Source organism: Oryzias latipes, chromosome 21 (assembly GCF_053564925.1).
Source record: "Oryzias latipes strain Hd-rR chromosome 21, Olatipes_Hd-rR_3.1".
Lineage (NCBI taxonomy): Eukaryota > Metazoa > Chordata > Actinopteri > Beloniformes > Adrianichthyidae > Oryzias > Oryzias latipes.
Window position 1 is genome coordinate 26,889,607 of NC_136257.1, and position 17,473 is coordinate 26,907,079.

Sequence of the window (17,473 nt, forward strand, 5' to 3'; positions counted from 1 at the left end):
AGTTAATTGTCCATGCTTTTATCTGGCTTTGCATTGGAAGTCATTAGATATTTAAAAAGTCTTAATAATCTTTAAAAAGAAAAAGCTGAATTTTTCCTACCTGTTCAGTTTCGCTCCTATTTTGAAAGCAGATTGTTCTGTTTATTTTCATGTGTTTGTTTGTTTTCTATTCATATAAAGCTGTAAAATAAAAACACTAAAGATATAAATCTCCTTCCAAACACACTTTCTCATCTCTGAAAGATCTACCTGCCTCTGGTCTCCTCGTGCACGTCACTCAGCGCCGGATCGTCCAATCACAGCGCCTTCAGGCCAGTGGCTCCTCCCCCCCGTATAATTGAAGTTTCTTTAGTTTCTTCGGCGGAGCCTGCGAGCAGTGTCGTCCGCTCCGTGGAGGGATTAAAAACCCAGCAGCGGGACGATGTTTTCCAGAAGCCTGAAGCTGTGTGCGAGCCTGTGTTTGTGGATTACGGCGCTGACGAGCCCGGGAAGTGTGTCCGCGAGGAAGCAGGACGACTCTTTCTTCACTGCCAGCATTTACCGCGCGAGGTGCGCCTCGCGGTGCCTCAGCCTGCACATCACGCGCATCTCTGCGTTCTTCAAGCACTCCCAGGTACGAGCTCGGAAACCAGAACCCCCACCACCGACACCTCCAGCCCCGGCGGTGTTGACGGATCCAGCGCCCCGCTCCCCCCCTCCGCCGTAAGGGGAGGGAGCAGGTCACAGACCGAGCTCCGGTTCTGGTCCCACTCCTCCCTCCCAGCATCCCCGTGAATTGTTGAGTTGTTTGCAAAGTTGCCACGCGCGCAACCCAGGCAGAGCGGGACGTTCTGAGCTGCAAACTGCTCTCCTGCCGTTTGCTGCATCTTTTGCCTCCCAGCGCGTGCTGCTGGATGATGCAGATGGAGAAAGGAGCCGCGTGGTGCTGGCTGACATGGTAATGTGGTGTCCAGTGTGTTTTTCACCCTCCACTGCGCGCTCCGTTCTCCCCCAGGACCCAAAAGAAAAGATCCGGACACTGATCCCTCTTCCCAGCAACAGCAGCAGCAGCAGCAGCAGCAGCTCAGCAGCAGCAGCTCTCTGTGCCTCTGTAATCACTCCACTCCTGTCTTGTCTTTTCTTAAAGAATCCCTAAGTGTTTTTGAAGTATTGTGGATCAAAACCTGCTAGTAATGAGGTTTTAAGGAGTTTGTTTGTAACTCATTGCTTTTGCTTTGAAAAGCATTTATTGATTTCACCAGCCCTTCTGTCTGCAGGTTCACCTCTATGCTTAATTATGGCCTTTAAAAAAGTAGAGTATTAGGGAGTGATGCAGGACTGAGTGAGGCTGAACTGTAATGAACTCCCTGAAAAATAGAAGCAAGAGAAGGGATGGAGAGCAGGCAGCGCCTCTCAAAGTGCATCTTGGCAGGCGGCATCAGGGATTTGTTTGGAGAGGAATCCCGGGGGTGTGATGCAGGCCAAGGTCGAAAAGTTGGAGAATTAAATTAGTCGCCGGGTAAGAAGTCAAGCGGCTGTTGGAGCTTGGCTTCTAATGAACAGCGAGCAGTCAGCATAATTGACTGCAGAGCCTGGGAGTCTGAGGCGGTGTCCTGCCGAGGGGGAGGGAAAAGAAGAGGGAGGCACTTGTCTGAAGAGCTTGGTGATAAGCGAGGCAGACCTGCAGGTCCGAGGAGGGACGGCGATTGTTGAGGACCTGCTTTGTGTTCTCCTTTCATCTGAAGGAGTGTGGGGTCTGGTCAGCTGCAAAAACATATGGCCGACCTGCAACAACCCTCCCTCCTCCTCCTAACGTCCACCAGCCTCTGCCAATAAATGCCGGGGTCACACCTCACAGGCGCGTACAAGGAGCTGCCCCGCCGGGGGGGGGGGGGGGGGGGGGGGGGGGGGGTCATCTTCCTGCTGCACCTCGCCGCCCCATTGTGCTGAATGTGAGGAGCTCTTTTGCGATGTTATCGCCATGTTGGAGCAGTCAGCACAACCTACAGGTGGATCCGCTTCCTTTTTTCAGATCATTGACTGTATATGAGAAGTGGACTGAGTGACCCCCCCCCCCCCCCCCCCCGTGTTCCAAATAGTCTGCAAAAAGCAGGAACCTGTTTTTCAATTTCAATTTTGTTATTATATTTTTTCTGTTACTCAAATTATAAACTGACCAATCCGATGCCTCAATTAAAGGGCCAATGTCATGCTTTTCTTAAACGTTTTATAGTAAACTATATCCATATATGTGATAATATATTACTTTTGGCACACGAAAGAACAATTTTAAAAAACATGAAATCTTAATTATTTTCGCAGCTCATTTTCCTACCCAGAAGTAAGACTGCTCAATCTCTGAGGCTCCGCCTTTCCCTCCTTGTGGCTACCGCTCATTTCATGATGTCAACCTAGAGTCGGGGTCGGCGGCGTGTCTGCGTTTCACGCACATTTGAACTTTTGCAAAGATAGATGTGCATATTGTGCATAAAAAAAGAAAGCATTTAGGTTATCACCGCTAGCTCTGTGGAGAAAGTGGGTGTTAGCGCAGACTCTTCCTGGAAGGGGCTGTGACGTCACAGCCCCTTCCAGGAAGAGTCTGCGCTACCACCACCGCCCCCAGGCTAACACACACACACACACTTTCTCCTCTTCCCCACACTCATAACGTGAAAACCATTTTCGCAGATTATGAGGGACTGGTGCTCAGAGACCACTGAATAGATTAAAACACTGCTTTCTGGTTGTTCTTTGTGAGGAGTGAACATTATCATAGTCTTGAAAGCTCAAAATGTTGATTTTTGCATGATGTAGGCCCTTTCAAGCAGATGGTGTCACGTCGAACAATCAAAACATTCATTTGACCGATTCTTTCAAGTGGAAGGGGTGTGGATTTCCAACAAGCTCACTCCTGATTGGTGAGAGTGGTTGCCATAGAAATGTTGACTCAGACCAACTTGAACCAATCCCTGCTTAGAGATGATTTTTGGTTCAGTCCATATTGCAGAAAAATGGCAATTGAATTGAATTCATTTGGGAGGAACTGTAAATTAGTCATTTTCTATAGGTGCCATCACAGGCCAGTTCTCATATACTGTCTATGCTCCAGATCCCATGTCAGCGAAGGGCCACTCCGCTGATCAAGACCGCTTAATTCAGCTCGGACACCCTCATGGGGCAGAAAGAAGACTCTTTCCATTTTAGCTGGAATGAAAAGCTTCTCCTGAATGTCTCTTTCTTCCCAGTCCTTCATATTTTACGGCCGCTTCTCGGTATCTGGTAATCCATCCGAGCAGCTACTCCTTTTCCTCACCGTACAGGAGATAATTGGCTTTTTTAACGCATTTACCAGCTGGATGTTCCGATCTTTTTATAGTGTTCGCTTTAATTGGATCTCTCTGCAAAGGCTGAGCGTTGTTGTTACAGATGTTTTGTGTAGCCACACGCTCAAACAGGAACACAAATCAGGCGCTTTGTTTCGGTTGCCACAGTTCCACATTAGTGCGGAATGGAAACAAGCTTGAAGATTTGAGAAGCCCATGGGTAGTCTGATGCTTGTCAGATTTATGGCAAGTTAAGATTTATTATTGCAATAGTTATTCCAAATACAGATTTATTGACATTTTACTCCACTTTTGGGGAACTTGTCACCCCTGTACAATAGACAAAGGGGAACACCCAACCATAAATATTGGCCACAGACATTTTAAGTCTTAAGAGCGAGCTGGGAGCCCTGTGCAATAATGTATTCTGAAAGCATCGGCCTTGTAGTGGATTATTTATGTGGGGACCTGTGAAGCCAAAAACAAGGTGTGGTCGTAAGGTCCTGTTATTACACTCGAAGCAATAAAAATCTAACGTTTTCAAATTCAAGTCGTTCTTTTTTTAATATGCTGCATAGTAAAATCTAAGCGTCTCGCTCCAGAGATTTCTGTTTTAAGTGGAGGGAAGGAAAAACACTGGGAAAGTAGTTTTTCTGTGTCCCCTTGTTTTTGGCCTTTGATATTAAAAAAGCCTGCGGTGGAATCGAACCTCGGCTACTGCCCGTCGTACAGTATGTGTGGGGTTTTTCATTGGTGAGGACAGCGGATGAATGGAGGCCTATGATGCGTGGTCTCGCCTCTCAGCGTGCACTTTTAAAAACCGTGACACTTGGCTCTGTAAATCTCCGAGCCGCTACACCGCGAGGTATTTCGCCTGACAGATAACCTTGACTCCCCACGTGGAGACAACCTCGCACCGGTGCCGTTTAGGGTTCCTGAATTACCCTCTTATGTTAGCACTAGACACATTAGCTCCCCAATAATTCATATCAACTGGATAGGTGATTGGTGGAATGACCACAACTCTCACACCTCCTCCTCCAGGCAAAGCCTAAATCCAGCAGCCCTTTATTTTAGTGCTGCCTAAGTTATTTAGGTGACGCCTGAGGAGCCCTGAGCTGCCAAAGGGCAGACAGAACACCACTCTGTCCTTTGAAGTTCCCCCTTCTTGTTCTGAATTATGTGGGCCATGAAAGACCAACCGGTGTTCTCCAGTAATTTGAGTCATTAGGACATAAATTCAGTCTGAGAACCAACAAAAAATCTTGATTATTTGGTGGCTTTTGTTCGCTCTCATCTCAGGTGTCTAGACAATGCAAAAGGCCATCTGCTCTAACCCGTGTGGCAGTGTTGGTGATAAATGTCCCGTTGATTTGAGTGCTGCTTGGTCGCCGACACACCAGCGTTTACCTTAGACCTGTGTCTGGTCTCCTCCGGCCTCCCATCACTCTGGAGGATATCTGGAAAGAATTCATTCTCTGCAGTCCTTGACGCTCCTCAGCTCTGTATAATGTTCAGACTGCAGAGGAATGTCATGGTGAGTCAAATGGATGAAGTCCTGACCTATAATTATTCCCTTGTTGGTCCCTGAAATGGTGGGGTCAAGCCTGGACAGCTGGGGCAACATCCTGCTGAGCCTCTTTGCTGCTGGGATGCTGTCACAAAACAAAATTAGCTCCTCCATGAATCTAGACCTGTCAGCACTGATGGAGAGGTGTAACAAAATTATCCTGAGTCCACCGTCCTAAACTCTTTAATCATTGCTGAGTTGAGTATTTATGTTCAAATTTTTGCTTGCAGGCATAAATGTGGTCTTTGTCAGACAAAAAGACAGCAAATCTATTGATGCAAGAGCAAAAACCTGCTCCTCGTTCCAGTTTCGTTTGTCAAGAAAACCTAAACAATAGTACCAAGTCTCCTTAGTGCTAGGAGTCATATATTTTTCATCCTCATCTGTAGCCGTTTGTGAGGGAGATTCCCTAAAGACAAGACCATCCAATCATGGATTCCTTTGAAGCCGCTTGACCGTTATCCTTGACTCCTAAACCATAGCACTTACTGGTACTGGATGTCAAATTAAACCATGTAATGATTACTTCTCTCTCAGTGTCTCATGGGAAATTTCCTCTGGATTACATTGTGAGAAAAAGCTTTGAACTTGACATTGAACTTAAGCAGACCCTTTGCTCACAGATCCCTAAACTTTTGGCTGTCTGTCACAACTTCACTGCTCTTGTAGAGTGAGCAAAGACAATAGAAAGCTCAAACCCAGATCCAGGTCATTGACAAGAATGAACTCCATCAACTCAAAGCTTTTCAATGGTCTTATCCCATGTAGCCTTTAGTTATGCATCCCATCTTCAGATACATTTTCATTATTTAACACTTAACTCTTTGTTGACGGTAAAACCTTGTTTATGATTCAGTGTTGAGCCCAGACGCACCAGCACCATTGACTAGACCTTTACTATTAGTGCATTATCAATTTTTTCAATATTATGCCCCAGTTTTGTAAGTTTGGACCAATTTTCTTTAATATATTTATACATGTAGATTGTTAATGCTAAAAGGATCCCACCACCCCATTTTTTAAAAACAATATAGCATGATAATGCTAACACAACTTTTTTTATCTCTTACAAATGTCTGATCATGCTAACTAAAGGGCTTCTAACCCCAGTTTTTGTGCTTAAGCAACACGATAATGGAATTTGTTAGTAAAATACGCATAAGGTAGATATATCGCGGTTAGTCTTTTGCACCTTTTTTGGGTTTGTTTTACAGCCCATTGTGTTTTGTGTCCTGATTGAATGTAGAGTAGACTAGGGTTGTGCCGATGGACGATATCATCGTCCATCGTGATGGGTGACTGACATCCCGATGGAGAGACCACCATCGTGATGCCACGCCCCCGCCACGTTGCGCGTCGACACCATAAGCCGCGGTTACATGTACAAAATATCCTGAAGGGATCAATGGTCGGATTAGAATCCAACCGTGTACATGGGCCCAGAAAAATGTTTTCAGAATATAAAAACGTTCACTAAGGTCACACTTTCGGTCGGAATAAATCATTCGCACACGCGCAGTATTCGCACATGCGCAGTTTGAAAACCGGAAGAGGATACAACTTCCGCCGAGCGGCTTTTTTTCCAAACTTTATTGAAGGTAACAATTCAATACAAAACGATAACAGCGCCGAGCGGCTATATGCATTGACATGTCAGCTTGGTAAAATACGAGACGATCTTCTAAACGTGCTTTTAATAATGTTACGGTTATTATGAAACACCTGTTCGCTCATCATTTGAATTTTAATCCGTGTGGTCAGTGCTTTTTCTGAACGAAGCCAGGATTAGCAGTATGCTAACACGGGCTAACAACATTAGCTTTGGGTGGCGCTGCATCCTGTGAATAACATCAGCCTTTATTTAGTCGGGACACGACTGGAAACACAAATCCACGTGATTGATTGAATGTTTTCTAAGGACTGAGCCGCGAGCGACATTTCTGCTTTGAAGCTCAAACCGCTGTGTGTGCTGACGATCCGAACTGTGCTCAGACACACGTTTAGACCCGGTTCTGAGTTCGGTTGCTTGTACCCCTAGAGCTGCGGGACGGATCGCAGTCTTAAATCTCCCACACATAGCGCTCATGTAACAAAGCACCCCCCCCCTTCCCCTCAAACACAAAGCTGTAAGTCCGCGCTCCGCCGGTCCACTTCGCTAGTTAAGTGCGGGAGCGGACTACTTCTTTTCTATTTTGCTTGTTACTTTTTCTGTTAAAGTCACTTCCCTCAGTTTATACTGGATCATCGCGGATTAACCATTAGTTGGGAAATAAAATGAAAAAAGCAAAATAACGAATAGCAGTTATATAAGAACGAAAAATGTAAAAATACCCCCCCCCCCCCCCCCCCCCCCCCCCGACGATGTCATCGTCCATCCCGATGGTTGACAGCAAACATCGTCAATTAGGGGGCATCGCCCAACCCTAGAGTAGACCATTGTCAATCTCCTCTCTGCCGTATCTCCCGTACATGGATCTTCAACCGTGAGCACGTTTGTTGTCATTCTATAATACGAACTCGGAACGTGTTTAACCCTTAATTATCTGAGTTGTCGCTGGCAACACCTAAATAACACACGCTCTTAGAACTACCATAACTCTTCCACCATTATATGTAATCAGCGTAAATCGAAGAAAACCAGCCATGTTGCTTTAAGAGCAGAGTAGCTTTCTCCTGCTTCAGTATCAGTTTATTTAAGTTGACTGCAGAAGCACTTTACTACTGTAAAGTGTTGCATATCAGTGCTAAGCTGCTTTTCTCTGCGCTTAAATCTGCTGGAATAACGTTAATTGCGTCAATGGTCGAAGCCTTCCAAAGAATGCCAACATTGGAGCTAAAGCTCTGCGGTGTTTAACAAGAGAGAAAAGGGTGAAAATGTTTGCGTCTGTCTGAGAAAAGTGTATAATGGCGTAATGAGGGGTTTCACAGCCTGAAAACTTCTGTAATAACTGTAAACAATAAAAACAGCTACTTTGTGGATTTCACCTATTGTGGGTTATTTTTAGAGCGTAACTCCCGCATTAATCGAGGGACCCAGTATAAACATTAGAGCTTGCTGACCATTATTTTTCGCCAGATCAGGATAGGTAATGCCTGGCTTTTATTGCTGATTTGATGAAGACCTACCTTTGTATGGAAAGGTCTGACACTTGCCATTTAAGCACTTTTATGTTTTGTAGATGATAATAACACTCCCGGGGAATACTCAAAACAGCCACTTTCACAAGCCGTTAATCCCCACTGGAGATTTATATGACCATCCTCCCTGTTTACACACCGATGGATTTGAGAAGACAGAACAGTCCTTCTGAATTCAAGTGGTTATAGTGTGAAAGGGCAGAAGGTGGCACCTGCACTGCTTTAATGGGGAATTTGCAGTATCTTTAGCCTTTATAGGGTGGTTTACATCCTCTCCTGCTTTGCTGATCTGAGGAATGTACTTTGACTGGTGGGATAAAGCTTCAGAGGAGCCCAGCTGACTTTGCTGTAACCAACCAAAGGTCAGCAGGGGAACTAATGCTGTTGAGTAGTGACCTTAATTTGAGTGACTTTGTCCTGCTGATTTCTTCAGTCCATTAAAGTAGGCCATTTCTCATTAGACCGATGTGAGGCTATATCGTGACACGAGAAAAAAAAAGGTTTGGAGTAAAAATGGGTTTGATGGACTGATTGCTGAAAATGTTATTTCAACGTTATCTCTAATGACTAATGATGTTTCTCTTTCTTCCCCAGAATAATGGCTCTTTGGTTTGGTGCCAGAATCACAAGCAGTGCTCCAAGGTAATGCGGTTTCAATTCTTTCATGAATGAAGTGCACGCCACGTACACGCCTAATTATCGCTGGATAATACAACATAAAGTGTACAAGTCACGGCAGGACAAGTCTCATCCTGCCTCCACGGCTGATAACTCCATCTGTTGACATAAGAACAAACCTTTCATTCCAACCAGCGTTTACTTAAATTGGTATAGATTTTGTCGAAACTCATTTGCTTGTCTAATTGGAGTACATTTAAGTAAAAATGTAAAACCAGGCAAGTTATGAAATCAGACTGTGCCTTTTATTTTTCCTCTTTATGGTATGTGTCCCACAGGGTTTGTTTGTGTTCTGGGCTCTGTCTCACAGAGAGTCGGCACAAAGCTGGTGTTGACAGTTCTTCTGAAAAGATAGTGCCGACGGTCTCTATCATGCTCTCCTGGTGCTCTTGACGAGGCCCCTGGAGATGTGCTTTACAGAGTGCAGACAGAAAGCACCATGGAGCTGAGGGAGGAGGGAGGATGCACTTGCACAGCTTGGCCCAATAGTAATCCCAGCAACACTTTAGGTCCCTGTCAGAGACTCTCCTCTTCTCGCACAAGCAGTGAAACGGAGATCCATCGCCATCGCAAACACTCAAGTAACCACAGGAGGACGCTTCTCTTTCATGAATTTGGGTTTTAAGTTACCACTCATCTGGGTTTCACTTGAAGCTCCAGAAACTTATCAGAATAACATATAGGTGGAATGTTGTTTTAGAAGGGATCGCATTCCACGCACTTATCAGATCGTCCTCGCACAGACGTTAGTTTATGAGGCTTGCACAGAGAGACTTTGTTCCAACTGCTGCTTCTTTATTGAAAAGCCGTTCAAACACAGAAATGCTGTAGTTATTTATGCTTGCTGAGCATGCTTTCACCTTTTGCTACTCATATTAATCGCAATCAGTGTCTGCTATCAAATGGCTTGCGAAATCTCCCTCTGTGCTGGTATTTTAAATTCCCATTTTGAATTGCAAATAATTTCTCAAGCAATTTGCATCTGCCTTGGACACAGCAGAGCTATTGTGCTTTGTGCTTTTCTTCAGCATCTGCAAATGTATGGGTTACCTCTGTCATCCCACCTGTTCAGGCAAAAGGAATTTTCCCAAATTCATTTTGACTAAAAGTAAAAACTGCCAGCAACCCATTAGAGGATGCTGAGCAGCAGGTTTGAGTTTAACATTTTTAGCATCACTGCTATCGACAGCTTCCGCTCCTGTGGATTGTTGTCTCTCAGTTATTTAGTTGAGTTTCTTGCTTAACCCTTTAAAGCTACGTTCACAGCCTCCTCGGCAATGCGCGTTCAAGCGACCACTTTCAATGAAAACTCTTTGTCAACGCGCATATATGTGCGTTTTGGGCTTCCATCTTCAAAATTCTCGCGCTCACGCATAGCTTTGCATATTTTTAAAGTTGTTTTTCAGGCTCTACGTACAGAAAACTTTGACCCATCAGGGTTGGTAGAGACGTATGGATGGCGTCTCTTTAATTCGGGGGAAGTGCCAACCATTGGAAAACTGATCATGGAGGAGAAATGAATAACTCTTGTTTGTGCCCAGCCAGAATTCATATCAGAATAGACCTGTGAAAGAAAAAGCCTGGAGCAAGTTGGCGAGATTTGCACCACTTCGACATTTCACACCAAGCGTCTTCCAAGAAAAATAAGAAAAGAAGAATCCCCTCGCTACTTGTCATAGTGTGAACACCATTGGCTAACACATGCTGAGTGTACACGTTGAATAACACATAAATAAATCACAAACGATCTTAGACACTGTAAATCTTTGACCGTTCATGCACTCAACATGAGTAAACTGTTTCACGACTTTTTACATTGTCTTTGCACTGCAATGCAACACTTTATGTTCGTATAGTGTAACTGTGTAACAGTGCATAGCTGCTTCTTTTCCACAGCAGAATCTGGCGATTTCACATTGATTTCTTATACACTTCCCTAACTAAAAAGTGCTGCATATCAGTGCAAAGCTGTTTTTGTCCATTTCAGATGATGATGGAATTCCATGAATCGCACCAACAGTTGAAGAGCCATGGTAGTCAAAAGAACGTAAACACTGGAGCTAAAGCTCTGGATTAAAAACAGGCTTAAAAAAGGGTGAATGTCCGTTTTCATACCCAGTCACCTAATATAGCAGAAACTCAACAAATTTCCCAAACCTTTTTATGGGACTTCTTATTCCTGCTGGTATAAACAGCGTACCGGTTAGCAAGTCTTCGCAGTACAGGCTACACGACTTGATGTGAGCCCTTAAAAATAATAGCATGTTTGTGTTGCCACTCTATAGCTGCAACGCTCTGCTGCGCTGCCAGTCCAGTCAAGGACTCTCAAATTGAATTAATTTAAATGTATCCCAGGTTTTGGGTCGAGCTGTTCGGGATGTGGGCCAGAGCTTTGGTGCTCAAGTTTAATTTGCAGCTTGAAGTCAAAGTCTTGGGGAGCAAACATCTCCACACTTCACTTCCACATCAATGACTCGAGTGCACACTGAGGACTTGTGTGCAGTCTGTCAAAACACGGCTATTGTGGCCGCTCTAACAATCGCGCTAAATGGGGCCATGTTGTACAGTGGTTCCCCGTGAATAGCCGGACGGCGGCCGATTAGCCTCTTCACTTCATGAACGGCACGCCGTCAAACACAGAGACAAAGGCGGTGGCTTCCGGGGGGGATGAGTTTAGGGCGGGAGGTTTGTCCACCAGAGGAGCCAGAGCCTGTGAAGAAAAAAGGTTGGCCTAATAGTTCAGACAAATATTTGATGACCCCATCCATCTGCATGTATCTAAGAAAAAAACATTCAAAGCCTCGCCATGCATTTATGAGTGAGTGAGTCGTCCTGGTCATCTGGGATGCAGTGTCCTGAGTCGGCCTCTCTCTCAGCTTCCTCATTGTCATGGTAATTAACCCGCTTGCCCTCTCTGCAGAGCAGACCGAGGTGGCATTTGAAGAGCTGGGGAGTCATTATCATGCCAGAACGCCAGACCAGCATACAAACGGCATTCAGGCCAGACCAGGCAGACAGCAGGCGTTTCCGTGACCCATTGTCATTTCGTCTCCTCGCCGTAGAATTCCCCCTCTTTTCTTTTTTTAAAGAAGTTTGAGGTTATTTGTCAAAAGTTTAAAAAAATCCAGAATGCAAAGAAAATTAATTTTGTGTGTGTGCGCATCGGAGAACTCATCAAGGGAGCCAAGAAGCTTCCACTTTCAGAGCGTGGCTGGTAGGTTCATTTTGAACCCCTGGGGTGTTATCCACATCAAACGCTCGGACCGAATTAAAGCAGCAATATGCTGGACTGTGGAAAATGCCATGCTTCCACACAATAATATGGCATGCTTTGGTTTGATGTGGGATGGATTTTTTTTGGGTGTTTCCATTGTAAAATGTTGCAAAGGGTTCAAAAAAACAATCTACATCAACTGACTTCTTTGGAATTCTCGAAAACCTTTGGGACACCACAGTTGGACATTCTGGACACCGTTTTTCCAGTGCTTTTGAAAAAAAGAAAAGAAAAAAGGGAATATGTGAAATTGTCCTTTTTGCCCTGTACAATACAGAACCCACATTAGGGAGGGGCAGTGTTGCCCCATGCGGTGAGGAGCTGACTCAGCTTCAGAGAGCTATTGGCAGTTTAAACATCTGTTCAGCAAAAATGTCGCCCAGCCAGAGTAGCCAACGTGACCTTCAGGAGCATCCGTGCTGCTGTTTCCGTCGGCATCATAATGTTACCTCCAAAAGTCTTGTTAAAGACTTTCTCTGATAAAATCGTGTTCTTGTGGCATTTTTCTGATGATGGAGGACATGCATTAGGAAATTTCAGAAGAAGGGTGGACCACAAGCTGATCTGCTCCATTCCGATGCATCCACTTGCAAAATAGATCCATGTACGTCTTTGTTTTCCTCGTCGGAGCTGGCGTCCAACTCAAAACTGGACGTCTGGAAAGCGTCAATATTGCTCGCCATTTTTGTTTCACTGGTAATGTTAGGATGGGGGTGTGAGGGGCTGTTAGCTAACATATATAGCGATGAGAATTGGGGGTGGGGTTGCTCGACGCCAACAGTCCCGCCCACAACTCAGAGGTGTGTTTCTGGTGAACTATGGGCTGCTTTGCAGAAACTATATCCCAGAAAATGCTGTAGTTTTTAAAAAATGTGTCTGAAAAAGACCACTTTCAAAATAGATCAGAAGATGATTGGAGTGGATGGAAGAAAAGTTGTTTATTTATTTGAGATTTTCCTTGTTTGAGATGGACTAATTAATACGTTGGACTGAAATGCTGCTTTCCATGTGACATTGCTTACTTTCAATTCCTCTTGAATGAAAATGAAAAAGCTTGAGAAAGTGTTAGTGTTGGTAAAAGAGTCGTGCTCCTCACAGACGTCCCACCCTCCTCGGTGTCGCCTTTAAACCTCTTTCTGCCGTCCCCATCGTTCCAGCAGCAGAATAACAAGTGTTTACTCTGTTGGTCTGCCTGCGTCTTTCCTTTTCAAATGTTCTCAGTCTTTGGAAACGTTTTTTTTTTTTATCCGTAAGTAACAATCACTGGAATGCTACTGTGTCGCATTCAAAAGTGTCTTTGAAAGCCCACGGTCGCCCCTCCCAAGCGACCCCCACGTTTTCTCACGCCAAACCAAAACTGTTCAAACTGTTTTCCAGCCACATTGGATGGGAAGCGCTCACCTCTCTCGGTTTTGAGGGACTTGAAATCAAAGTCTTGCGCGGCCATCCCTTTCGGTGGGGCCGGATAGTTGCGCAGAAATGATTTGTGAAAGTGGTGGTTAGTTTTTTTTTACAGCCCCCACATGTCTGGGGGATGGGAGGGGGTGCTAGGTGCAGCTTCAAAGCAGCTTTTGGCTGCATGGAAACCAGACATTCATAGCACCTCTCTGTGTTAGTCACATCCCCAACACCTCAAAGCAAGCGAGGCCTGAAAATCAATCTCCCCGGCGTTGGCTGTGCCTGAATCGGCCACCAGTGGAGGTGCAAGCAGAGTGTAAAAATTTCGAAAGCAATTTGACCTAATTTATTTTCCAATTTTCTGACAAGTGTTTGAGGTGGTAATCGTGCGAGGAGCAGCTCTGGAGGTGGCGTGTGTGTGTGTGTGTGTGTGGGTGGCAGAGGAGTGTGAAGCCAGGCTGGTCAGTCTCAGCAGGAAGGGCCCGATCTGGACATGGCTGTTAAGTTTCATTGGCGAAAAAGAAGGAGGCAAGTAAAGGGGGAGGTTGCCTTATTGGGTGCTATCTACATAGCTCATTATTCACATAGTGGGTGGCAGTGGGAATGAAAACCCCCACAGGAAGAAAAAAAAAAACCCAAAGATGTGGCCAAATTAGAGGAGGGTTGCAGTTGGACCTCACTGCTAAAGTTGCTTTTTCTCCATCCTGAAGGCGGCTTTGACAGAGCAGCCATTCTCTTTGCAAGATAATCCAACTTTCTAAGATTGCCCGATTTCACATGTTCTTCCCGCCCCCCCCCCTCGCTCCGTCAGACTGGATTTCATTCCCTTGAAGGATTAGCGTAATCAAAGCGGCTGTGAAATCCTCTTTTACCAATAATGACCAGTCACACAGAGTCATCCAAGTGTTTATTCTCAATCTGCGGATGGAGGGCCTGAAACCACAGACAGCAGACGCATCAAATTGGGTTGGCTCATGTTTTTTCCAAGCTCGTGTGCCGAAGAGGCGCTTAAGCAAAAAAATCATTCTGCAGCTTGATTAGGAGCCATTAATATTTTGTCAACACCGATGGCACCAAGGAGCCTGATTGGGTGAAAGGAAGATTAGAATATAAGAATTTTAAAACCGATTCCGCACTAAGAAGGTTTATCAATTTTGTTTGCGCGCCCCTCAAAGCTGCTGCATCCCGCAGATAAATCTCTGAGATTATGCGTGACAGTTTCAGGGCGACGGGAAACTAGAGTACATGTCAGGGACCGGCTGATGTACTGCTCTCATAACCTCTGACTTGATTTTAGACTTTCCAGACGGAACATGTTTGCGAGGCTGCTTTTTATTGTTGCTTGTGTTTGCTTTCTGCAGCCACACGTATCTGAAAGTCATTCTGCTCTCCACGCCCAGCTTTGCCCTCTTTCTTCTTCAAACAGGAGGGTTCGGTCATCAGTACAGGCTGCATTGTGTGGCTGCTGTAAGGTTGGACGCCACTTCTCAATAGAATTCTTTGTCAGGTGGAGGGAACCGTCAGGATTAGTGTTTGTCTAAAAACCTAACAAAGACGCATGGATGGTGTTGGAATGGGACTAGGATTAGGACAGCTTTACTCCCCTCCACTGTATGTCGAGTTCTGCATGCTGCTGGCTTACATCGGGGGACAATCTCAGCGATTTATTTGCTTCAAGATGAGAGAGAAAGAGGATTTAGACAGCTTGAGTGGTCAATGTGGGAACGAATAATTGTTTTTTGCTTACAGTTTTCATTCTTTGTGAGGAAGCGTTGCTGGAGCCGTAGATCAACCGGATTGGCAGATTGAATTTAGGTGGCGTTGGCGCTAAGGGAGTGATCTCCTTTTGCCGCTCTGCTCCTGCTTTTGTCATCAGAACAGTGTTTGGATGCTGCAGAGTGGGAGTTTATACAGTAACTCCCGCGCGGCGCAAACTTGACGTACCTTTCAGGGAACACTTGGGAGGGTTTCCCCACAGCGAACGCCGTCTTTATCGCCCATCTGACCCCACATGACGGATACATCCTGTTGAGTCTGGATGTCACCAAACGTAAACTGAGCTCAGAGGAAGGTGCGAAGTGATGCTTCTGCTTAAAGCTACTGTAATCTGGACTCTTGTCACTACAGCACAATGTGGCAAAAGAGCCGCGAAAAAAAAAAGACGAGCCCCTAGAGAGAAGTGGAGCATCCACTCCATCTGTGTGTGAAACTTCAAAGCCATTAAGTTTTAAGTGAACTTTGATGGCGTTCCGCTGCAGACAAAGCACAATTCTGGCTGATCTGTGTGGGCTTTTCACTCATAAATAAGGCAAGCACCTCTGATTGTGGGCTAAATGTATAATTCATGCTTTGCCCCCACTGCTCCTCCTCTTTTTCTTCTCACTTTCTGCCAAGCTATTCCTTTTCAGCTCTTTGTTGACTGCAGCCTCAACTGCATTTAAATTAATAATTAAAGAGGTGCTCAAAGTATCTCCGTGACACCACCTGCTGGCTTCCTCGCCTCCTCTGAGCGTTATCTGACAACCAAAATAAAGGAGCGGAAACATGTTTGCTTCAGAGCGCACGGATGTTCTTAGTTTGTAGATTAAGGGACTAGGATATGATCAGATGATCACATGCAACAGTAACTACCATTAATGAGGGGTAAGTGTACACAAAGTACTCGTTAATCAATTAACAAGTGGCTATTATTTTCCTTATGCTAAAGTCACAACGGCCTCAACAACATGCGTTCAAGCGACCACTTCCAATGAAAAGTCTATTGAAACGCGCAAAAATGCATATTTCAAGCTTTGGCGTGCTATGCACGGTGAAAGTTAGTTTTTTTGGGCTTTACATACAAAATGTGATACTATTGAACAAACGTTGAACGTTAAACAAGGTTGAATTTTGACCAATCAGGGACTTACATTTGCTAGGGACGAAGGTGTAGCATCCTTTCAAATCAGGAGTGGGCAAACTTTTCGACTGGTGGGCCACTAAAGGTTTTAAAATTCCAAAGAAGGAGCAGGAGCAGATACGTGGAGTGTTTTTGTAATCCACTTAATAAGACAAAGAAATAACGTGGAATCTGGATGAAAGCATTTGGATTGAAAATTAACATATATTTTAAAACAGAACTTTTTTTGAGTGTTTATTTCAAAATTGTGGTTTCATCTCTTATTTTAGAACCAGTTGCACCAATGCTTTGATGGACCTCATGTAAAACGCAAACTTAGCCAAATGCTGCGTTCATGTGGTGTTTGAATGATCGGAAAAATGAAAAACAACAACTCTTCCAACACCAAATGGATGCTAGAGCAGGAGTCCCCAAACTTTTTCTTGTGAGGGTTACATCACATTTTTCTTCTATGATGTGTTTAATTTTAACCGTCTTTTTTCTATCTTTTATTGTGAAGCAATTTGGAACCGTTAGGGAGTTGTAAAGTGCAACATGAATAAAGTTGAATTAATTAATTAATTAATTAATTAATTAATTAATTAATTAATTAATTAATTAATTAATTAATTAATTAATTAATTAATTAATTAATTAATTAATTAATTAATTAATTAATGAATTAATTAATTAATTAATTAATTAATTAATTAATTAATTAATTCATTCATTCATTCATTCATCCTTTAATAACATAAACAACACTATTTGTGACATTAAAAATAACCAAATTACTTACTCTGTGATCTTCAAAGAAAAAAAGTCAGGAAAAATAATACTGATACATTTAAAAATGTAACCAATAAATAGTTGATCCTCTCCCGTGCCTTTGAGACTTTGGAGAGGTGCAGTTCCTCACACATCTCACAGTTTGCTCTAAACTTCACGAATAAAACTGAGCAGCTGCGCTGCGTCCTTCACGTCTGTTTCTCATCCAGGGATAATGAAAAAAATTCAAATTCTTTTGCATGAACTTCTCACCAGTACAGTGTTCCCTCGTTTATTGCGGGAGTTATGTTACAGATGTTTTATGGCAGTAAAACTTCTCACTACACACTTTATACACTGTTCTCAGACAGACACGAACAGTTTCACACTCTAGTTTAAATTCTTAAAGTTCAAACCTTCATAGGAATTAAGTCCAGGATTTTAGAAGGAAAACAACGATCTGATCA

At 44.1% G+C, this 17,473-nt stretch overlaps 1 protein-coding gene across 2 annotated transcripts in view; it reads left to right on the plus strand.

Annotated features, from left to right (window-relative positions):
• Nucleotides 1-318: 318 nt before the first annotated feature.
• Nucleotides 319-17,473, plus strand: part of anos1 (anosmin 1) — a 63,827-nt gene continuing 46,672 nt past the window's right edge. The window contains exons 1-2 of one of the 2 annotated variants that reach the window (XM_011489541.4): nt 319-613; nt 8,605-8,652. In XM_011489541.4, the coding sequence (XP_011487843.2) occupies nt 422-613; nt 8,605-8,652 (240 nt within the window). In that variant the 5' untranslated portion in view covers nt 319-421. 2 annotated transcript variants of the gene reach the window in all.